Source organism: Canis aureus, chromosome 7 (genome assembly GCF_053574225.1).
Source record: "Canis aureus isolate CA01 chromosome 7, VMU_Caureus_v.1.0, whole genome shotgun sequence".
In the NCBI taxonomy this organism is placed as follows: Eukaryota; Metazoa; Chordata; class Mammalia; order Carnivora; family Canidae; genus Canis; species Canis aureus.
Genome location: NC_135617.1, coordinates 7,296,807 through 7,320,991, shown reverse-complemented (window position 1 = coordinate 7,320,991; position 24,185 = coordinate 7,296,807). Strand labels below are relative to the sequence as shown.

The 24,185-nt window shown below is 52.0% G+C and overlaps 1 protein-coding gene across 1 annotated transcript; it reads left to right on the top strand.

Annotated features, from left to right (window-relative positions):
* Positions 1-1,708: 1,708 nt before the first annotated feature.
* On the top strand, positions 1,709-23,244 carry NR2E1 (nuclear receptor subfamily 2 group E member 1). Its single transcript, XM_077902866.1, has 9 exons — positions 1,709-2,513; positions 7,427-7,572; positions 10,973-11,060; positions 12,566-12,801; positions 14,150-14,296; positions 16,442-16,538; positions 16,926-17,075; positions 17,333-17,438; positions 21,676-23,244. Exons 1-9 carry the CDS (start codon positions 2,489-2,491, stop codon positions 21,836-21,838), a joined length of 1,158 nt encoding a protein of 385 aa, XP_077758992.1. The 5' UTR covers positions 1,709-2,488; the 3' UTR covers positions 21,839-23,244.
* The last annotated feature ends 941 nt before the right edge of the window (positions 23,245-24,185 follow it).

Sequence of the window (24,185 nt, the reverse complement as noted above, 5' to 3'; positions counted from 1 at the left end):
GTCCTTAACCAAGGGCCCACTCTGCGTCCACGTGATGGTGGTGGTGGCGGTGGAGCAAGTGGGTTTCCAGCGGGAGCCAGAACCTCAAGCTCCGACCCCAGCCTGGCACACTAACTGCGTGTCTCTAACGACGCTCGGTTCCCTTTCTGGACGCGGAATTCCCTTTCTGGCGCGTGCGGCCAGTACACTGCCCAACTTAGCCGTCCACAATTTTGATGTCTTGTCCTGTCTCCTAAAGAAATACCCTCAGCTTTATGGTTCCGGGCCACAATTCCCCAATCTCGTCCCAATACCAAAACCCGAGGAGGGCTCACTTGGGAAAGAGTCGTCCTCTTTCTTGCCGGTTCCGCGTGTCCCTGGGACCGCGGCGGGGACGCGGGGGCAGCGTGCGGTGCTGGTGCGCGGGGCCGTGCGGAGGAGGCTGCTGCGGGAAGTTGCGCTCACGTGCGGAGGCCGCGGGCAGGAGCGCACGGCCCGCGCCCCGGAGACGCCGCGGGGCGGAGGGGCTGCTGCGCCCTCCGAGGGCTCGGGAACGCGGGCGCTCGCTTGCACACACTAAGTGTCCTCGGAAGCCCGGGGTGCCCCGGAGTCTGCGGAAAGTGGGGCTAGAGGAGGGCGGGGAGGATTGCGGAGCGCGGGTCTCAGTTCTCCTCCGCGCTCCCCGCGCCCCCCCATCCCCGCCCCCCCCCCAAAGCGCTGCGGAGGGCGGGAGAGCTGGAGGTGCGACCCCTGACCTCCAGCCGGCCCACGCCCGGAGGACTGGCTGGCAAGCTCTTGTTCGACAAGTTCAAGCTGCAGGGAGAGCTTAAATAAGAATTAATCTCTTCGAGATCTGGGCTCCCCGCTCCCTCGGCGTGCGCTCTCCCGGTGCGGCGCAGGGACCCGGAGCGGGAGAGCGCAGGAGAGAGCCGCGCCTGGCGGGAGGGATGGGGGGCCCAAGGCGGAGGAGCTCTCCAGAATCCCCGGCCGCGACCCGGACGGGGGGAGCCAGCGAAGCCTCCTGGGGGTGGGGTGGGGGGGCTGCAGGAGGGAAAGTTGCGCCCTCCAGCCGCCTCCAGTGTAGATAATGAGGGCGACAGGAGCTTCGCGGAGCTCCGGCTGGGCTTGGCTTTGGGGGAGCGGCCGGCGCCCTCCCCGCAGCTGGTGCCCAGGTGGACCCCGCGAAGGCCGCAGGAGCGGAGCCTCCAGCAGACCCCATCCCAGGCCCCAAGTCCGCACGCGGCGTGCTCAGCCACAACTTTCCGTAGATAGTTGCAAAATGAATAATTACTCACCTCGGACCAGATCCAAGTTTTACCCAACAGAAGGGGGCACGGGCCCAAGAATGAACCAACTCACATGGCCATATCCGGTGCGCACAATCACACACAAACACACAGCCACCCAGTTTCTTCCTCGAATCTGTCTGGCGCTCTGGAGAGAAGGGGGGGGGCAGCGTTTGGAGAATGCTCCGTCTCCCCTCCCCTTCCCCCTTTGCCATGAAATATAATAATTCATTTTTATTACGGGAGCCGCACGGTCCTCACCATCACGCACGCACAGAGCCCCACTCCCCTGTTCACACTCTAACTCGTCAGCTCCGACAGCGCCTGCATTTTCTTTGGGAGCCGCTTGGAGGTTCATTAATATCATTAGCATTTAACCCCCTCCCTCTTCCCATCCCCTCCCCGCACATGGCTGACGTCAGACCCCGCCAGGAGTTGGGGGAAAAGCTAAGTGGGCCAGGGACGCCCTATTCCCCTCCCCGCGGCTGCCTGTCAGAGCGCTTCTGGAGATATTACAGGGGACCCAGCCCGCAGCGACAAGCACAAAGTCACGGGGTAATGAACTTCGGGGACCCCTGGCCGCTCCGCGCGCGGCTCTCCCCGCACCCCGGGACCCGGCCGCGCGCTCGCTCGGGAGACCTGCGGGCAATCTAGGCCCCCTCGGCTCTGGGCTGGGCGGCGCGGAGGAGCGCGTCCGCCGGAGCCTGCGCGGCTGTTCGCCTTCCTTCCTTGCAAGAGCAGCGGTCTGTCGGGGTCTGGCCGCGCTCCGCAAGCCTAACGGAGGAGGAGAAATTGAAGACCGAGACCGGAATGGGGAAGGAGGGGGGTTCGGTCCGGTTTGCTCCGTAGGAAGACCGTTGTCGTGTCACCATCCCTGCCCTTCACTCTTCCCCTCTCGCTGTCCTCACCCTTCTTCCTCGATCCGCCCGCCTGTCCGTCTCTCCGTTTGTCTGTCCATGCGTGTGTCCGTACCAAGCAACATCCCCAGCAGCTGCGGTTTTGCAAGAGCCGGGAAGAAACTTGAGGATGCTTGAATTCCCACTGTGGAACGAATTCTGAGCGCCCGGGGAGCAGCGCGGCGCGCAACCGACACCCACCTGTCCGGCCCGGGAGCCTGCAGGCTGGAGGGCGGCTGGAGAGCGGCGGCGCCCGGCGGCGAGGCGGGCGCTGCCGGCCGGGACTCGGGCAGCGCCCACCAGCCGCTCCGCCCCGGGACAGCCAGCATGAGCAAGCCGGCCGGATCAACAAGTGGGTACCCTGGGGGCCGCCGCGGGGCTCAGGAGCGCAGCCCGGGGAGGGCGGGAGGGGAGGCCGGGGCGGTCCTGCAGCTCCGAGCCCGGGAAAGGGGAGTCCGGCGGCGGGTGCGCGTTGGCCCAGCTCCTTGCAGCCCGCGAGTCGGGATGCTTCGTGCAGAGGGAAGAAGAATTTCGTTAACCTCCGGATTGCTTGATTGCCCAGCCACCCCCCCCACCCCACCCCACCCCAGCCCACCCCAGCCCACCCCGCCTTGGTAGGGTGGGAAGATTGAGACCCCTGCAGCCCACCGGGCCCCCGAGTTGCCTCGGCCGGGCCGCCAGGTGCGGGGAGCGGGGGGCGCGACGGGGGCGGGAACTAGGCCGCAGCTCCAGGCGGCAGCACAATAACACGCTCGCTCAAAACTCCGAGCTCCAGCGCGCAAAAGCAACTCTGCGCAAAGCGGATTTGAATGGAATGCTTTGCACCCCGTTTCTAGCTATTTCAAATAATCCTGCAAACTGGGAAGCCGAAACAATTTAAAAGTCACATTTTCCTTAATCCTAAATCCGCGTAGGTCATAACTGGGGAATTTAAAGTATGGCGAACCGCTCCAGCAAAGAGGGGACCAAATCCCTAATCCCAAGGATTTTTCGAGCGGGAGCTCGGCAGAGGCAGGAGTGTGCGGCCTGTTCCCTTCGCGGGCTTCTCTCCTTCCTCAAACTTGCCTCGCTGGTGGCTCCCGTTCGGGGTTCAGGATGCCGAGCCCCGGCGGATCCCTAACCGCCCCTGGACGCCACAGTGCGGGCCTGAGCCGTGTGCGCGCGGGCATCTCCGGCCGAGCCTGCCCAACCTGAGCGCGGAGGCCCGAGCCGCCGTGGGGCGGGCGTTGTCGCAGGGCTCGGATCTCCCCGGGGCATTTCAGTTCCCGCCTTCCGGTGGCCTGGAGCTGCCTTTCCGGGGCCCGAGGCTGGGGGGTGGCCCCTGTCGCAGTCCCCACACCCCGGGGTCCTCTCGCCTCCCTTGTTACCGTGGCCCATAGCATTTAGGGTGCTCCTTGCTTTCCTCCGACCCCCCCTCCCCTCCCTGGCCCTCATTGTCCCGAGTCTTTGAAAGTTGGGAGATTCCCAGATACTTCTGAGGACCCATGATGATCAAGTCCCACTCAAGTGGGAAGCAATTCACGTTGTTCGTTGGCTTTGGTTTGGGTGGTACCATTTTTGAAATTCAAGTAAAGTGAACATGAACAAAAAAAACAGAGAGAGAGAGAGAAGGAGAAATGGTAAAACTAGGGCAGAGGGAAGAGAGAAGGAAAAACTTTGCCGCCGCCCCAATGGGAGCCGACCCTTGCGGAGGCCTGGTGTTTTCAGTTAGCCTCGGGCCTACCCCGGGCCTTGCGCTGGGGGGTCTCTGGGCAGCGAGGTGGGCTCGCTTTTTTGTGACCCGCGTTCTGGGGTGTGAGGTCCTTGCAGGAGGCGCAGAAGGAAACCTTTTCTGCTGCATTCTGAGCCTCTGTTGGAAAAACCAGAGCCCGCGGGGCTTGGGCAGGCCTCCTGGCGGCCTCGCCCTGTGACAGGCCTTCCCTAGAAGTCAGGAGCCTCGGGCTGGTTGGCCCACTTGGGGTGCTGAGTCGCGGGGGTCGGTGTGGGGTCAGGGGGAGCTTGAGAGGAGGCCTCGGGTTAGAGGGAAGGGCTGGGCGCTAAGCTGGGGTCCCTGGGGGCCGCCCCAGCTGCGGTGGACTGGGACTCCGGGTGGCAGGGGGATGGGGGAGGCTGAGTGACTCGCTGGGGGGACTTGGGAGCTCTCCAGCTTCCCAAGAGCCCGAGTTGGGCCTGGGAAGCCCGGGGCCCGCCGCGGGGTCGGCCTCCGCTGTTGAAGTTGCCGGGGCCGCAGCAAGGCCGCCCCGCCCGCGGCGCCGGGGCCTCCCGGCCGTCCCCAGACAGGTGGCGGCAGCCGGGCCCCGAGACTGCGGCCCTCGGGCCCCGGGCGGCGAGGAGGTCGGCGCGCAGCGGGCGAGGTCAGGACCGGGCCGGGCCGCGAGGTCTGCAGCCCCCGCCTCGCTGGGTTTCGCACAGCTGGAGGGCAGAGCGGTGTCACCCGGGAGCCCCGCCTGGGTGGTAACGAGACCCCGGCCAGTCACCCCTGCAGCCCAGACTAACTTCTTTCAACAGCCTCTGATGGTAATTACAGTAATCGAAGCTGCCATATATCTTTAGGCAATTATGACACACAAAAAGCCCCGAGGGGACCCCCTGGCGAGGGAAGTTAAGAACGGTTTTCCAGCCTCAGGAAACTCCCGCCCGCCTCACGTCGGAGCTCGCTCGGTTTGCTAAATGAGAGGAGCTTTGCAACGGGGTCAACCAGCTTGTCTCGTGACCCCAAGTCACCTTAACGTGGCTGGGTGGCGGAGGCCGAGGCGCACACCCGCTCGGGCCGGAATTGCGGCGTCTCCCTCCTGTGCCCCGCCCGGGCCGGCCGGCCTCTGAGCTGCCCCGGGGCCCGGCTCGGAGCGCTGCGCCCAGGCCAGTCGCGGGGTGACTGCGGAGCCCCCCGCGCCCCCCACCGCCGCGGAGGGGTCACTCGCGCGCCCTGGTCCTCCCTGCACCCCGGGGGGTTCTGCAGGGATGTGGTGCGCCCCCGTGCTCCTGTCTGGATGGGAAGGGGAGGGGAGAGCCACCCCCGCGGCGCCTCCTGCGCGCTCCTCTTGGCACCATCGAAAGTGCCCCCGGGCAGAGGACAGCTGGGGCGACAGGACTGCCGAACCCCAAACCCGGACCCCAGCTCTGCCAGAGGGCGCGTGTCGTGCTGGGAAGGATGGTTGCAAAAGAAGGGAACCAAGTTGACTGTCGCCCGGGATGCAGCAGGGCTGGGCCCCGCGGCTGCGCGGCTGTGGGTTCCCAGGGGTGCAGAGCCAGGCCCCGGGGGTGAGGCCCAGCCCCGCTGCGGCTTCGCCCGGCTCCCTCCAGCCGCTTCCTCCCCCACCCCCAGCACAACCTCTCCTCCCACCCTTCGCGGAAAGGGGCGCAGAGGCGGTGGTCGCCGCGCCTCGCGCCTCCCCCACCGGCCTTTGTCGCCGTCTGAATTCCCATGCTACTCTTTTTGACGGGTCACTGGTGGCTCTATAGGCAGGTGCTACGGCGGGGTTGTAATTACCCCGGCCGAGCTTGGTCGTTACGGGACCCCCACCCCCACCCTGGCCTCTGGGCTCTCCCGCTCCCCCCTCCTCCCCGGCCCCCAGCAGCTCTCCAGGGCCTTGCTCAGGGATTCGCGCCCTCCCAGGACGCCTCGGGATCCGCCACCAGTTTCCACTCCTGAGACCTGGTGGGGGGGTGGGGGGCCTCCACGTGGCAACCTCGCCTCCTCAGTCCCCCCCCAGGCCCGGGGTTGGGACTCCCTTCCCCGCACCCCAGCCTGAGCGCTGGGGGAGCAACTGTCCAGTTTCACCGAGGCCGAGGCCTGCAGGCCGGACTCTGAGGCCTTGGGTGGAGGAGCCACAGGGAAAAATGTCATGTAAAGAAGTTAATTATGACCGTCACCCTATCACCAAAGTGTTGACACTTCAGCACTTGGTTTGCCAGAGGACAGATTTCTTTTTTTTTTTTTTTTTTTTTTTTTTTTAAAGATTTTATTTTATTTATTCATAAGAGACACACACAGAGAGAGAGAGAGAGAGAGACAGAGCCACAGAGGAGAAGCAGGCTCCATGCAGGAAGCCTGATGTGGGACTCGATCCCGGGACTCTAGAATCACACCCTGGCCTAAAGGCAGGTGCCAAACCGCTAAGCCACCCAGGGATTCCCCAGAGGACAGATTTCTAAGTCCCTCCGCATCCCTTGAGGCTTGTTGGACTCTTGAACCTGAGAAAATAGTTGCCTCCCTCCCGAATTTGGGAATACTATCCTCTCCCTGACGTTCCCCCAAGGTCTGCAGCCACTCCGGCCTTGGGGTGGGGGGGGTCCCAAGGAAAGTTCTCCTAAGCCAGGCGACAGTCGAGGCCAGCTGGGGTGGAGGACAGTCTAGAGACACCAGCTAGATCCTTGAAAATATCAGCCTCCCACAGCGGAGGAAACGCAGACAGGAGGGGACCCACCCGGGACCTAGTGAGAGGAGGTAGGTCTCCGAGGCCGAACTTGGGGAGTGGAGGGAGAAGGGGGTGGCCTTGCCAGGGCCAACCTGCCGAGGCACCGAGCACGCATCACTCCCTCATTTGCTCAGCCCGGTGCTAGTTACTTTTGGGGGGAACATGTGTGTTGTGTTGTGTGTGTGTGTGTGTGTGTGTTTTTTCCTAAAAGAAATAATTTCTCCAAAGCGATCCACTAAGCATTTTTTAAAATAGGTAAAGCGAAAGTTGGGCAATTACCACTACCCTTATTATCATTAATAATCCTAGTATTAGCATTACAATAATAATCCTAATAATAACAAGCGCCCGGCAGCTCAGAGAAAACTCGATTGCCTTCCAGCTGCCATCCCCGGTTCCAGCCGTGTTTGTTTTTCTTCTTTCCCCTTTTACATTTCAAGTTTGTCTCCTCGCGCGCTAACAACTTTCTCTGTTAAATGCGAGAGCGGGGGAGGGAGGCGGCCCAACTTTCCCGGAGCAGAAAGGCAGCGGCGGGCCGCGCGGCCCCGGCCTGCTGTAATCTTTTATTCCAAAATGGGTCTCGGCGATTAGAAGAGACCCAAATACATGTAGCGGTGCATGAATAATGCTCATTGTAGGAAACTGACACTTGCTCAAGGAAAAAAAGTTTGGCTATAAAATCACTTCATTATTTGCTTTTACCGCAGCTTCGGTGCTAATCCCTTCAGAGGTCAGATTGCTTAGCATCTCTCTCCCGCTCCCCTCGCCTCCCTCTTCTCCGCCCTCCTCTCCCTCTCGTCCCTTCCCACCCCCCCACCCCCCTTGCCTGTCTTTCCTGTGATTTCAGGCCGTATCTTAGATATCCCCTGTAAAGTGTGTGGCGACCGCAGCTCGGGGAAACACTACGGGGTGTACGCCTGCGACGGCTGCTCGGGGTTTTTCAAACGGAGCATCCGGAGGAATCGGACGTATGTCTGCAAATCTGGAAACCAGGTACCTCGGCCGGGGCTGTGCGCCCGGCTCCCCTCTGCTGCCTCCCCCTCCTTTGTTCGTGCCCAGGCCTCCTCCCAGGTTCCAAGCTGCGGAGGGAGGACCCAGCCCTGACCTCTCCCTTCCTCTCCCCTCCTTCCCGCCTCGACTCTCAGAGGCCCTTTTGCTGGGGACAGGGGAGGAAGAGGTAAGGGGAGATACCAGAGTCTGCGGAGGGGAGGGGGGCATAGCTGAAATCTGGGCTCCTCCCTGAGCACGCACACCCACTCCGCTTTGGTAACCTTCTCACAGACTTGGACACTCACAATGGCCCACACCCAGTGGCCTTAAAGCCAGCTCAGGGGACCTAAGGAACTTTAGAACCTAAACCACCCGGGAACCCTGGAGAAAAGGCTCTATTATGTCGCCTGCGCTCTAACCCTCCATTCCTAGCAGCACCCCAAGCTCGATGCCCTGACCACTGCCTGCCACGGCCGAAGTAAAAGGCCCAAGGCATCCCAGGCAAGGTTGTCACCTGAGGTGAGCGTGATGATTTGGAACACGGAGGACTTTCAACTTTGCAGAAGCAGGACTGCTCTGGGACTGGGCAGTGGTGCTTTAGCACCCATGTGACTCTAGCTAGCCCTGGTCAGGAGAGGGGAGAGTGGCAAGAAGAGAAGACTCTCGAGGAAGGGGTCTCTGAGGTCCTCTCCAAGGTTCTCATAGGTTCCCTTTCTCTGTTTAGAAGATGTGCCTGGTTGGTTGTGTTTTGGTCTTGAGAAGGCATAACTGTCTCAAAGAGACAAGGGAGTTAGAGCGTGGGCTGAGAGTGAGCCAAAGCTTCCAGAAAGAACAAGTAGGACCCTCGACTCAGTTTCCAGCTCAGCGGTAGGCTCATTTTAGGGAGATCAGCCTTTTGGTCCCACGCTGCCTTCTCCGCAGCCTGGCACACAGACCCTCAGCACAGAAGCCACCACCTTGACTTCCAAGAAGACCCTGGAGGGTGTATTAGTCAGAAGTCATCCTTTGGTAACCAAAATGGTAACACATCTTCACTAATTAATATTTATATATGATATATGAATATATATACATACACATTGTAGCTAGCAAATTACTTTTTCTAAAACAATGTCTGCTCACATCCATTTCTAATAGATTTGAATTTGAATTATCAACAAAAGTTAGAAGATACTTACATTTGGATAAGTTATTTTGAACTCCAGCCCTGGTATCTGTTTAATCGGGTACACAGCTCTGTATCAGTTTCTAGCTCACCACATGGACACAGCACGTTATAACATGCAGGACTGTCTCCCTGTAGCCCCACAGGAATGGGGAATTACTGTGGGTAGTCAGATTTGAGCAGGCTTCCACTTAAATTACCTTTTAATTTTATGCAATGCACAGAATTGGGGAATCAAAATCTCAGATGTTATGCTTGATATTTTCAAAGGGGTTGGCTATCAATTCGAACATATTGATGTCAGTCCAAGTCCTTGTAAAGGACTGATAATAGACTCATCAGGCTTGGTGTCCTCTCCTTGCAGAGAGAATAAATGGGCTGAGCTCAAGCACTCATCTTTCTCTCAAGCTTCAGATATTTATATACATATGATCTGATTTGAAGACACTCCTAAGAACAAATGAAGGCTTCCATTTTGCATTAGCTTGTTTATCAGAATACTAGGAAGATAACACTTGAGGAGAGACATACGATTGCATTTAATAACAAGTTCTTTAAACCTCTTTACGTTGAGCTATTACACTGGCCAGCAAAGATGCCCTGAAGAATTCACTTAAAAAGCAAAAATTATTTCCTTTACCTCTTTTGTTTAAAGGTTAGGTAAGGAATATTCCAATTTATTATTAACAAGAATGAGAACATGGTTGCAGCCCCGGTGACTCAGCGGTTTAGTGCCCGCTTTCAGCCCAGGGCCTGATCCTGGAGACCCGGGATCGAGTCCCACATCGGGCTCCTTGCATGGGGCCTGCTTGGCCTGCTTCTCTCTCTCTCTGTCCCTCATGAGTAAATAAATAAAATATTAAAAAAAAAAAGAATGAGAACATATAGAAATTGTTATGAATCTCTGCCCTGCCTTTGTTCTAAATACCTCAGCATATTTTAAATCAGAAGGTGGGATCTCATTAAATAAAGTGTATTCAGGTGTATAATTTTTTTGCCAAGGGCTACTTCAGAAAATGTGCCTACCCCAAATTCACAGTTTACGAACTTTATAGATTATAAAGGAAAATAAAAATACATTTATTTTATTCTCTTTCTTCCCACAGCACATGTAACAGTCGCAAATCCTATAAACCCAGGAGAGCACCAAACTTCTCACATACTTTTGATATATAAAATGCACATATAGATATGACTCTTTATGTAGCTATGTATATGTTCCCTCAGTAATAACACCTAACACTGAATAAATTCCATAAGAAAGTTCCTCTGTAAATCTCCTCTTCTGATAGCCAATATTTTTCCAGAAAATTGCATTAGTTAAAATATTTTTTCTTGTGCATCTCAAATAAATATTTCTAAGGCAGTAATTAGCTTTTTTCCCCCAATTATCATGCCACTGTTCTCAGTCCATATGATCATTTTGTCACACCGCCCATCACATTATCACCCTGCCTGTGTCCTATTTACACAGTGGGCATTTCTAGATTTTGCGAAGGCCTTGGGCTCTTCCCTTCCCATCCTCACCTCTCGTAGGCCTTGCTCTGCTAACTAACCACTGGGGCTTCTGCCACACTTTCCAGGAACGGCTGTTTCCATTAATTCTGGGCTGAGGCCAGCCCTTTAAGACAACTTTGACATGCTGATTATAAGGATGGCTTCAAGTACAAAGGCAAGAGTCAGGAGACAGGAGAGCGAAGAATAAAGGGAAGATATTTATCTGACAGATAAATGCCCCCAAAGTGACAGAAAGAAGTAGACTCAAGACCTGAAGGAGGGAGGAAGAATGAGCGGGAGGGGGGCGCGGTGGGGCTCGGCGGGGGCCTGCATCCTGCGGGGCCCGGTCGCTGTCTTCGGTCCTGAAAGTCTGGCCCCCGCGCTCCAGCCCCTCCGAGCCCCCGGCGGCTCCGCTGCAGCTTCCCCTCCCAGCGCCGCAGCCCCGGGCAGACCAGGTGCTTTGACCCTCCACCTGCTTGGCCAAGGACTTGGCTTCCTCGGCCCACTTTCCCAGGGCCAGGGGCTGTTCTCTTTGAAGTAGCCCCGGGCATCCCGGCCCTCTCTCTACCTGGCCCTGCTCGTGCCCAAGGCCTTCGAGCTTCTCCTCAGACCCAGGCTTGCAGCTCTGGGATGGGTGACGGGGTCCATTCCGCCTCCACGTTTCCCCACCCCTCCACCCCCCTCCCATCCGGCGCCGTCTAGAAGCCCTGGGGGCCGCTGACCGCCTGCGCTCTGTTCCAGGGAGGCTGCCCCGTGGACAAGACGCACAGAAACCAGTGCAGGGCGTGTCGGCTGAAGAAGTGTTTGGAAGTCAACATGAACAAAGACGGTAATCAGCACAGCTTTTTATTTCTCTAATGTTGGTTGACTACTAAGTAAATTATATGTACAGAAAATACATGGCGCTCCAATGCATGTAAATCATCTCCGCAGCAGTTGTTTCCAGATGCTGGGAATTGGCCTCGGACTTTCAGTCATACCCTTCCATCTCTCTGCATGAACTCCCCCCCCACCTCCCATTGAACTCCCTAGGTATGGCCCGAGCCCACATAGGAAACTTGCGCCCCACAACCACCCCCACCCCAGACAGCGTTCGGGACCCCGCTCTGCTGGGCACACACGTGCAGTTTTCCGCCCCCGCTTCACGTCCTAATACCTCTTCTCGCCTCTCCTTGCAGCTTGTGGCCACCTCTAAGCCCGTTAGCCTTCCGCAGGACCTCCCTGCCTTGATAGTCTCCGAGGGTGGAGATTGTGGGGACGAGGGGACTGTGTGGACGAGGGAGGGCAGAGACACAAGCCCGCCGGAATTTCCAGGCGGTCGGTGTTGGCTAATTCACCAAGATCCCCAAATCAGGAAAGCCATTGTGGCGATCTGGCCTTTTTCTCTCGGTTCCACAAAAAGGCTGGAGAGGCAGGGTGACGCCTGTGGGTGCCTCAGACACCCCCATATTCAGAAAGCTCTTAAACACACGCAGCAAGAACTGGGGCATCAGACGCTTCTCGAGCGAGAGCGCAGTCCAAGTGCGGGCCGGTGGCGGCCTGGGGCGGGGGGGTCAAGGCCGGGGAGAGGCGTGGGGCCTCAGGACAGGATGCTCGGAGGGTGTGCCTTGGCGACGGGCCTGGCCGGGTGGCAGCTCCAGGAGGCACAGCGCCCACTGGGGAGACTCCTTCCTCGGCGGCGCAGGAAGCAGGAGGGAACGTCCAACCTGTTGAACTTGTGTATTGACAAGTTGTCAAGCTCCGCGAGCGGAAGATTGCCCTGAATTAATTTGTTTGTTTAAACTGTTGGCGGTAATTGTCACATCTCCCCTGCCTTCTTCCAGCACACTCCAAGACGAGCTCTCCCTCGTTGCATCCCCCCGCGTGTCCCAGCCCAGGGCCCTTTCTCCCCAGGAGAAAGGAGGCCAATCGCCTTTTCGGTGGGGGTGGAGGTGGGGGGGTCGTTGGCTGAGCGGGGAAGGTCTGTGCCCGCCTGGGCGCAGTGCTCCCTCTCCCCTTTGTCGGGGACAAGGGTACCTAAGTTGTCCCCCCAGAGGGTCTCGGGTTTCCCTGCAACCTCCCCTGGGTGGGGAAGAGCCCCTGACAGCCAGCGCACCTAGTCTTGCTGGAGGCTTGGCTATTATCGGGGCACTTGGGGTCGGGCTCCCCACGAAGAGCCCATCTGGAGTGGGGGGCGGCCTCACCGCAACCCCTGTCCCTCGCTGCCTGCACCTCCCCAGTGACCCTGCCTGCCCAGACGTGGCGTTTGGCCTGGGAGCTCGGGAGCTCGGCAGTGGCCAAGGGTGGTCGAGCCTCCCTGATCGCGGGCATTCGTCCATCTGTCTGTCTCTGCAGCCGTGCAGCACGAGCGGGGCCCTCGGACGTCCACCATTCGCAAGCAGGTGGCCCTCTACTTCCGTGGACACAAGGAGGAGAACGGGGCGGCAGCGCACTTCCCCTCCGCAGCGCTGCCCGCGCCCGCCTTCTTCACCGCAGTCACGCAGCTGGAGCCCCACGGCTTGGAGCTGGCCGCCGTGTCCGCCACCCCGGAGCGGCAGACTCTCGTGAGCCTGGCTCAGCCCACGCCCAAGGTCTGTGTCCTTGCAGGCCCCAGAGGAGTCTGCTGGCTAGCGGAGGGCGGGGTGGGAGGCACCCATGTCTTCTGAGCTGGGATGGGGTCACCCTAAAGACAGAGAGAACTTGCATGGTCCTGGGTTGGGCTCTGCAGGGAGCTGTTGGCCCCGGCTGCACTCTGCCCTGTTAAGCCAGAAGGGTTCAAATTTTAGTGTGTGCTACAGTCGCTCTCTGAGCTGGCTACAAATGTGGACCCCTTGGCCCAGTCCCCCAAAGAGTCCCTTTGCACAGGTTTGAGGTGGGGTCCAGGAACCCACATCTTTAAAAAAAAAAAAAAAAAAAAAGCCCTGGTGTGAAGTCCTGGCTGAACAGAGAGGCATCCTAGGGATTTCTGCAGACCAGAAGAGCCCTTTTGTTTTTAGGAAAAAGGAGTTGGCTACCGCTGGCAGAGAAGAGTCCCCGTGGTGTTGCAGGTCTCAGGGATCTGTCTTCTTGGGCAAGGCTGTGGGTCCCCAATTCAACCCACAACACGTGGAGCTCACCCTGTTAGGACAATTTGAGGAAGCCGCCTCGTCTTCCACTTCCCCTGCACTCCCTCCTGAGATGCATGTATTTATACCAGGATTGAGTCTCTACTTAGCAGGGCCACAGCCTGAACCACTTCAAAAGGCTGCCACCTAGGGACTACCTTCCAAGCTTCCAGCTGGTACCTACCCAAAGCACCCACTCCAGGCCGCGAAGGGGAGGGCCAGCTGCAGCCCCAAACTGCAGGGAAGCCAAACACCTGGGCACACGCACAAGCACAATATTTAATATTGCTTTCTTACCCTTGATGTGTATAATAAGCTTGGGAAAGTAGTGTTATGAATATGTTGTCAGTTATGAATGGGAATGCTCTGTGAATGATTAAGATGTCTAATTGAAATATTTCCATAATATACTAATCCTTTCTAAAAATACTCATATGCATATTTGTGTTTGGGATGCCTATTAATTTATACTTTTTTCACATCTATTTTTATTTACACAAATGCAAGCAGCTCTTGTCTAAATTGGGAGACAGGCCTGGCACTTGGCTCAGTCGGAGGAAAATTTGCTGCAGGGGATAGAAAAGCCAGATGCCCCTCTGGAAGGAACAGGCCCCCAAAGACTGGAAATGGGCCTTTCCCAATGGTTATTATTTCTCAAATTCTATACATATAGATGTTTGTTTTTTTTTGTCTACCAACTGGCAACTGCATGTTTAAGCAGAACATCCAGATGCCTATCTCCTTCCCTATTCTAATTGGAAAATTAAAAGGTTGGCTCTTCTTGCAAAGCAGTGGTTTCCTCACTCCCTGGTGTTTCTCTTTCTTCTCCGCTCAGTACCCCCATGAAGTGAATGGGACCCCAATGTATCTGTATGAAGTGGCCACAGAGTCAGTGTGTGAATCGGCTGCCAGGCTTCTGTTTATGAGCATCAAGTGGGCTAAGAGTGTACCGGCTTTCTCCACGCTATCTTTGCAGGACCAGGTATGACCGAGAGGGCGCTGAACTCTTGGGGCAGGGGGCTGGGGAAAACCCACCCACAGTGGTTAGCCTTATCACACTGGAAGTGACCTGGATAAATCAAGAAGGCCAGGCACCTGTTCTTAACAGCAATGAGGAAACAATTTTAATTAGCTTCCTACTATGGGTTCAAAATAATCTGGCTATGGAATCCTTACTAAGAAACATAATTATGTTATTTCAGGAAAGTTGGATCCAGTCTATGAAAAACAAATATACAAGAACACTCTCTCTCTCTTTCTCTTTTTAGTTTAGTTGAAACATCAAATGTAATCACACATTTAAAAAAAAATCCTAATATTTAAAATTTCTAATAAAACAGTATTTCTTAAGAATATTGGGTCTGAAACAGATGATGAGGTATTCACCTGTAAGATTTTCAGAGCAAGTCTCATTATTTTATGTTCACAGCTTTATGTTTTCCATTGTGATACTCACAGCCTTAGGCACTAATTGATCAGCATGTAAGGTTATGGGGTGCACTGCACACTTCCTGCAGGCCAGGATCTCCCTTGATACTTTTAGAGATTTTGTAAACAAATGGGCATTGTGCATACTTCTGTGGTTGTAAATGACATTCAGAGGGAGAAAAATTATATGCTGCTAAAAATTACATCGTGCCAAAAGCCAGAAATTTTGTTGTTAGAAATATGAGAAACAGCCTCTGCTAGAATTTTTCTAATCTTAAGGGAAAGAGAGAAACTGAATGTTCGTAACCGTTGGCTATTACCGGTACATTCATGGAAATTAATGACAAATTTCTCAAAAGGCTAATAAGTAGTTTTGAAAGCAAGTGGTTTTTCTTTAATTCATTTTATACCTAATTAAAGCATAATGGTGCCCTTTAATATGAAGTATGTTTCTTACAGAGAGACCCAGCAATGTGCTCAAAACATTTAATCGTCTAGCATGGGATGGTCTTTTTTTCCATAGCCGGGACTTTCAGACATGGTCAGAATTAGATATCGTTTAACCTTGCATTTTTAAAGTATTATTTTCTGTACCTAATGCAATAAACCTAAAAATAAAGCATTTTCAAAATTAAACCTTTTGGTCTGATTGTGATTTTGGTTACAAGCCTTCACAATTCAGCTCTTAGCTCCCGAAAGGAAATCCCTTCACATAAATCATCCAGAATTGGCTGGTTTTTGAGAGATTTTCCAAAAACAGATTTTTTTTTTTCCAAAATAGTTAGGTTCTGTCTTTGACCAGGTTCTCTGATTGTCTCTAATCATTTGTTCTCTGTGTGTGTGTGTGTGTGTGTGTATGTGCACGTGCACACACACACATGGGTACGTACACTGGCTACTTTCTCTGAGCACAGGTATTTGTATACTCTTTAATACAAACAAAATTTACTTACTATCTGCCACTTAGCCCTTCGGTGGAAACCCTTCAACAACAAGCAAACTGCAATGAAGTGGAATCCAGTATATTAATTTGGAAAAGGAGCCAGATTTTCATTTTAAAATATTCAGTAGCACATTTTATTAGAATAAAAATGACAAGCACCTTGATGCTGTCCACTTATGAGTCTCAGAAAAATCAGGCAGTGAGATGAGGTAAACTCAGCACAACCCGATTAACATAATTACACCCTGATTTCCCTGCATGCCTCTTGGGAATTAGTGATCTCTCTCTCTCTCTCTCTCTCTCTCTCTCTCTCCCCCCCCCCAGCCCAGCCCCCCAACCCTCTAGGAAGATGGGGCCCCCCCCATCTGCACTCTCAGTCTATAATCCTCAACCCTGATAATATCAGCATTTTATATGAAAGGGCTCTGCCTGCTAAGCTGCTGGTGGCGTTTCATAGAGCCTGGGTCTCTGGAGAAGTTTCTAGGTGGTCGGGGAATGAATAGCTGCAAGGACAAGAAGGGTAAACCCTTTACCAGAGGAAGCAAAGTTTGGGGAATTGGGATGGAGATGCTCAGATGCTTATCTATAGGCACCTTCTCAGAAATGAAAATATGGAAAATAAAGGAAAGCTGGAATATTCAGAGGAAAGATAGGCATTTAAAACACTTTTTAAAATAATGGAAATTTACATATTGAAATTGTTTATAAATTTATAAATTACACACTATATTATATTATACATCTATTGTATGACAGCTGATGCTTTTGGAAGATGCTTGGAGAGAACTGTTTGTTCTAGGAATAGCACAATGGGCCATTCCGGTTGATGCTAACACTCTACTGGCTGTATCTGGTAAGAATTGCACAATTTAATGACTTTGTTGTAGAAATTACCATAAAAATACATTACTGAAAAAAGAACAACATGTAAAGAATAACAAATTCCTGCTGAACAATAGAGTATACCTGTCATTTATAAATCTATATTTAAATGCAAATAATGTTGTTTTGTTGTATTCATGACTGCTTGCATTGTTATTTAAATGCAAATTACTGTGTTTGTTATCATCCAAGAGAAGATTTTATATTAACTTTCATACAATATAGCCAGTTTACATGGAATCAGATATCTTAGAGTGACAATTGAATAGATATTGATATGCAGAATTCTGTCAAAAATCAATATTAAATCACGAAAATGCCTTCATATTAGAGCATTTATTCCATATTTCTATTCTAGGCATGAACGGTGACAACACAGATTCCCAGAAGCTGAACAAGATCATATCTGAAATACAAGCTTTACAAGAGGTGGTGGCTCGGTTCAGACAACTCCGGTTAGATGCTACTGAATTTGCCTGTCTAAAATGCATCGTCACTTTCAAAGCTGGTAAGCCGATGCAAACCCAGTCTCTTCTACCTCCCCAGGTTTGCCACCTGGCTAATTCAGCCACCTCAGAGTCCAGACTGATGATTGCAAAAAAAGAGGTGATGGTTTTTAAGGGAGCTGATACTCTTGGGCTGGCCCCATTTTCCATGGTGGCGGCCCTACTTGTTCTCCTGCTGGGCCATTCGATTCCAGAGAGGTGCTTTCCCATCTGCATTGCATGTGCTGCTCATCATAGTTTCCCCCATCTTTGCTTCTAGTTCCTACACACAGTGGTTCTGAACTGAGAAGTTTCCGGAATGCTGCTGCCATCGCAGCCCTGCAAGACGAGGCCCAGCTAACCCTCAACAGCTACATCCATACCAGGTGACTCTTGTTTGCCTTGACCGTGTACTTAAGGAAATTGCTTCCATTGTGAATGTGTGAGCAAGCAGTAATCAGCCAGTTCAAACACTGTGGCTAATTATCCTGTTGCCCGCCAGTTAATATACTCTGTGTCCTCACCTATCTCGCAGGGTGGGTGGGAGGAGCAGATCAGATGTGATTATCAAAGTGAAAGCACTGCCAGACCCCTTATGGCTATCCTGGCGAAAAAAAAAATTGATCCATCAAAACATTTGAACGCATTTGTGTGAAAGGACCTCAGTATGGGCAAGAAAAAAAATGAAGGCCAAGGAGTTATGATATATTACTTAATATATCATGGTCATGTCATCCCAGAGAGGCCCCATCTTTAGCCCCATCAGACTGCTGTTTGCCTTGGGGGACTGGTATCTGTTGAGTTATCTTGAGTCAGGCAAGTTATCCATCAGGCAACTCTGGGCAAGCAGAGCCCAGTGGCAGAGGCTGTTCTTGGCTAGTTCTAGAAACTCTCAGCCATTGGGGCTCCAGCAGTGCTCCTCCTGGCCCACCAATGGACATGTCTACCAAGAGGTATAGACTGACTTTCTTTCTTTCTTTCTTTCTTTCTTTCTTTCTTTCTTTCTTTCTTTCTTTCTTTCTTCTTCTTTCTTTCTTTTTCTTCTTTCTTTCTTTCTTTCTTTCTTTCTTTTTCTTCCTTCCTTCCTTCCTTCCTTCCTTCCTTCCTTCCTTCTTTCTTTTTTTCTTTCTTTCTTTCTTTCTTTTTTTAAGATTGTATTTATTTGAGACAGAGAACACAGCAGGGGGAGCAGCAAAGGGAGAGGGAGAAGCAGGCTCCCCACCAAGCAGGGAGCACAACATGGGGCTCCATCCCAGGACTCTGGGATCATGATCTGAGCTGATGGCAGATGTTTCACCAACTGAGCCATTTTCAGGTGAAAAAAAGCAAGGCTTTTAAAGCGTAGTGGAACGCTGCTAGCTTCCTAGGTTAGGATTGCAGTGGATCTGAGGTTAGAATAGAGTTGTTTATTATTGTTAATTCTTAGATTGACCTTGAAAGGAAGTCCATGGAAGCCTGTCTCCATCATTTCAACATCACCCGCAGACTCTGTGCTGGGAGTAATTAAATTGAGTGGGTAGAGGCAGTTAATGCCTTCCTCACCTAAGGGGTGGGATACCCCTTCACTGGGGGTGATACCACTTCTGCTACGAATCTGCTTATTTCTTTAACAAATCCTCTTTTGAAAACTAATGAATGAAACCGTTTCCTGTCTGTGGAATATCACTGAAACTATGTTGAGTGATAGCGCACGTGTACGTGTCTTTCAAATTAAAGTGCTATGGCTTTAAAATTTTAAACCCATGTTAAATTTCAGAATGTATAGTAAGCTCTTCATATTTGTTCAAAATTATAAAATGGAGCAGTATATACTTTGGGTACTCCCTCACCCCCCCCCCACTAAAAATGAACTTGTATATCATGACTAACCTTGGACATTTAGAATCATTGAGGTATGAAGAACATCACACTGAGAAGATTATGATACCCACTTATTGATTCAGTCAAGCCTTGCTGAGTACTCACTTCATGTGAGGCTCCCGGTAAACATTGTGGGACACCAGAAAGAGTGAGACACTCCCCCCTTATCATTGCGTGAAGTAGGCAGAAGTGTTCATTCAATTCATACCAGAGGACAGAGAAAAAGCAAAGTGGAAAGTGGGAGAGATGAATTCTAGGTGGCGAGGGAAAGTCAGGAAAGGCTGGGTAATGGAGGAGACAACCTGTGAGCCGATCCTTGAATGGCAGGACTGCAGGAGGGGAGAAGGATGGTGAGGAGAGCCAGGCAGGGGCTGGTAGAGGCACGATGGAGGTGCCAGAGTCTAGGAAGGGGAGCCTGATAGGGCCGAGCGAGCTTCTTCTAGGGTCACCTGAGAGAGTTAAACCACAGATTAACAAAAAGTCCATTTTAGGAAAATTGGCAAGTATAGTACTTCTCCCCAAGCCTCGAAAAAGGCAATTATTCATTGAAGGAACACATTTGCTATTTCATGATATGAGCTATAGCTATAATTTAAATTTTTAGGGGGGGGAGAGGGGCACAGAGAGGGGGGGAGAGAGAATCTCACGCAGACTCCACACTCCATCCCATGACCCTGAGATTATGACCTGAGCTGAAACCAAGAGTCAGACACTCAACTGACTGAGCCACCCAGGCACCCCTATAAGTAATACCCATACCTGGAGTCGTACATAGGCCAAAACAGCCTATGCCTTATTTCTTAGCTCCTTCAAATCAGAGAACATTCTCCTCTATAGCACTTCCCTGTCTAGAAAAATAAAATGTGAAATTGAAATGAAAAGTCAATGAGCTAATACATTAATTGTTAAAATTGCAAACTCAGCTCTGTAGGCTACTTCTCTAATTGTCTAGGACATAAGGAAAAGGCGAGGGGGAATTGGCATTTCACACAAACTTTATGCTATAATTGAAGATCAAATATACAAATCTGCGACAGACACAAAACACTTATGCCTGAAAAGAAAACTTCCAGTTATTCATGCTAATGGATGAAATCAGGGACATAGATATTCTAAAAAATAATATTGCGTAGTTAGACTCTCTCTCTTTCTCTCTCTCACGCACACATACATTGTTATTGTTTCTAGGTAGTACAGTACTCCGCATGTAACAGACAATTAATTCGTGTTGACTAACCAGCCCCTTCCTAACTAGGAAATGAAAGAAGTGGGTGAGTAGGTGAGTGGATAATCCGCTTTGCAGAAAATCAAGAGTTAATGGTCTATGGATTCTCCTAAATCTATCCTTTTGAAAGTTACCATTTCCCACAGTGGTTCCTCACCATGGGAAACCTCCAGCATGTTGGATGAGTGCTGCACATATGGTGGAGGCTTGCCTCGGCCTTGTGGCCATAGGGTTCTTGCTCCTTGGCCTGACCCTGGGAGGGGAAACAGAGCAGTTGGAGAGAGTAACGTAGAAGGGAGACGTGGTGTCTTGGGATTACATCTCAGTAAACACAGAAGACACAATCAGCAAGGAGGGCAAATGATGGGACTTAGCTATTTTTTAAATGCAGATGAGCTCCAGACCACATCGTTAAATAAGGTCTGGTGGTCCTTGTCAATGGGTGATAATGAAGCTGGGCAGTAGAAGAGCCCAGTGAGGTCCCCAGAGGCCCAGAAAGAGTGATCAGCCGAGTATCCAGTTGAAGAGAGGGACTCCTGGGTGCCCAAAGCTCAGAGACCGCCATGAGAGTTGCTCCCCTGGATTCTATTTGCAGGGTGGTCAGTCAAGCTCAGTGTTCAGCTGCCTTACTCCTACGAAGGAACGTTGATGGCTGTCGTTTCTAGCACCCTGTGGCCAGGGAGGGGTTAAACCTAGCTTGGTCACCAGTAGTTGTCCCTGGAGCTCAGTCCTCCAGGTGGCTTGTTGTCGTGGAGGGAGTCCTCCTTGTAGAATGTGTCGATACCTGATTCCAAACACCTGACTGGGGAAGCGTCAGGGCCGCAGTGAGGAAGTGGCTTACAGGCATCTAAAGGCAGCAGAAAAATTGAACTTGCACATCTGAGCACAGACGTATGTTGGACATCAAGAGAGGAAATTGTTAAGCAATTTCTCACATCTTTAATTATATGCCAATTTCATTGACATGAAAGTTGGATGGCACTACCACCCAACAGAACTTAGTCTTTAATTTGCAGGGTAATAAGGATAGAATTATTCCTGAGAGTGACTAAGTATAATGCCTGAATAATAATTTGGAGAACTGCTTAGAAAAGGAATGCATTTTTTCTGAGGGAACTAGGCTGATGAAGGAGCCTTGAAAATCAGAAAACGTGGTCATTCGCGCTACCTGTATTGTCACCAGCGGGGTTATTTCCTACCCTTTGGCGTATTATCATCTGACCTAGCTTAATACCAGGCTTCTCAAAATTATTATTATTTTTTTTTCTCCAAACAAAGTGCAACCCCCTTGTTGGCTAACCCAGAGACAGTCCGCACGTGATCTTGGCAGCATCACGGATGCTCTGCATGCCCCCCCCCCCCCCCGCTGGTCAGCCTGTGGACCAAGGCCAGCAGCGCCCGCGGGGGGCCTCTGTGGCAGGGGGAGGCGGGGAGCAGAGACCCAGGCAGGACATTATGCGGAGGATGGGGCAAGCACGCGGCAGGAGTGTCCACGGGCCATGGATCTTACCTTGCTCTCCCGCCTTGTCCTCTTCCAGATATCCCACTCAACCCTGTCGCTTTGGAAAACTCCTGTTGCTTTTGCCAGCTTTACGTTCTATTAGTCCGTCAACCATAGAAGAAGTGTTCTTCAAAAAGACCATCGGCAACGTGCCAATTACAAGACTGCTCTCAGATATGTACAAATCCAGTGATATCTAAGCTCCGGAGTCCTCGCTTTGCAGGAGGGGACAGTATCTGATGAACTTCTACCCACGGAGAACAAGCCTCAACTAACAAACCCTTCAGGAAGCATAAATCTGGGAATGTGCAGCCTTTGGGGAGAAAAAAAAGAAAAGCCAATTGACACGACACCATTCCAGTCGCTTTGACCCGCTGCCTCACCCGGGGTAGGGCAGCCCGGAAGGAAGGGAGGCGGCATGGGGCCACCTGGGCAGAGGGAACCCCCTGCTGCCCCGCCCGGGGAGGGGGGACCCCGAATCGGGGGTCCCCGCAGGCCGTGCCACTCTGCCTCTTACCTTGGAAGACCGGGCTGGACTCTCGAAAGCTGAAGCATCGCTAGAACTTTCTTTTTCCCTTTTTAGCATATAAAGTTGGGTAACCAAATATAGCTCTGTGTATAACATCATACGGCAGCCTTCAGAACTATTTTATGTTGGAGAATTTATTTTAAAAAATAATGGTTAGGTTTTAAAATCAAAAGTTTTATCAAAAGTTTTTCTTCTATCGTAATACAACATGAAGTGGCCTTCAGAACTGAGTTAGCAAAAGGAAAGGTAGCTTATGCCGTGAGACTTGCTTTTTCTCTCTCTCTCTTTTCTTTGCCTTTCCTCTTTCTTTTGTTCTCCTTCTCCTTCTTCCCCTCCTCCTCCTCTTCCTCCTCCTTCTTCTCTTCAACACCACAGGCCAGGCAACCTGGTCAAAGGAATTGGTGGACGGAATTGAGATTCTCACCAGGACTTCAGGTTGGATAACATCTCAAAAATAGAAGAGCTTTACTGAAAGAACACAAGGTGAGGGAGGATGGATTAAAGAAAAAAAACAGCAAAACCAAATAAAAAAGTGGAGGTGAAGGATGAGGCACATCGCTGTCCCGTTAACCAAGTGCTGAAACCAAAGGCGCTGGGGGTCCAAACTCGTGTTTCAGCGAGTCACGCCAGAGTAAATGAACAGAGACATGATGCCCCAAGGAACCACAAGGAGATGAAGGCTAAAAGGTTTCTTGACTGATCCATTGCTAACGGCCTGAGACTCTTCAATGCCTTTCAGAAAACTGGTTTCTAGTAAAGCCTTGAATGCGCGCATGCACACACACACACACACACGCACACACACACTCGCGCACACACACACCGTCCTACACTATAAGCTGCTCCTCTGGTATGAATCTATACTTATGGAAATGTAGAAACAAACATTTAAAAAATAGCTGCTGTACTTTTCACATTTTTGATTTATTAGGTACTAGCACTGAGGAAAAATATTCAGCACTTGGACTATCATAGGATGAGTAAAACTTTTCTTGTACAAAGTGAATTAACTGATTTGTGAAGTTAAAAGGTTGTACTCATTGTATTTACAAAGAATAAAAATATATTGGATTTAAAGGAACGCTACCTGAGTTCTTAGCCCCCCCACCCCCGGCTGGCTCTCACCCCCCCAGATACAAGGCGGCGGCGCAGCTGCTGTCAAAACTGACGAGCAGAGCGCTCCAGCCTGAAGAACCGAACCACAAAGGCGATTTCCCTTTTTTTTTTTTTTTACAGTGAATCCCATTTGTAAAATGAATAAAGAAATAAAACATAAGATTCCGTTCTCTGCAGCTCTCCAATGTAATTGCATCTGTTAGAAAAATTGCTGTGTGGAGAAGAAAGACGCCGATTAACGGAGTCTTCATTCACTCACTCCTCTAACCCTCTTGCCAGCGTTTCAGTCCTGACCAGGAACTGGAAATCACTTAGTGATGGAAAAGATAAAGGGTGGCGATCTGTACGGGTGAGTAAGATGTGGAAGGAGCAGTAAAAGTGTGTTCAGAGGTGCCCAGCCAACCTCGGCGCACTTGCCCCACTGCCCGAGGCCAGTGGTGGGGGTCACAGGTGCCTGAGGTCAGTGGTGGGGATCACAGGTGCCCGAGGCCAGGGGCACCGTGGGCCCCCCCTGGGCAGCGGCTCTGGCAAGGCTGGAGCACAGGTACTTGAACCCGTGGCTAACATCGGCCTTAGACAGTGCACACGTGTGGAAGTTCAACCAGCCGGGCACTCCTCTACTAAATCCGCAGGGAGGAGAGGTGGGTATTTTTGTAAAGATTTGATTTATTCATGAGAGACCCAGAGAGAGGCAGAGACACAGGCAGAGGGAGAAGCAGGCTCCCTGCAGGGAGCCCGATGCGAGACTCGATCCCAGGACCCCGGGGGTCACACCCCGGGCCGAAGGCAGATGCCCAACCCCCGACCCACCCAGGCATCCCGAGAAATGGGTATTAAAGAAAAGCAAGGTACTCAAAGACGAGTGCATGGACATTCCTTGCAACACTCTTCATGGTTGACAG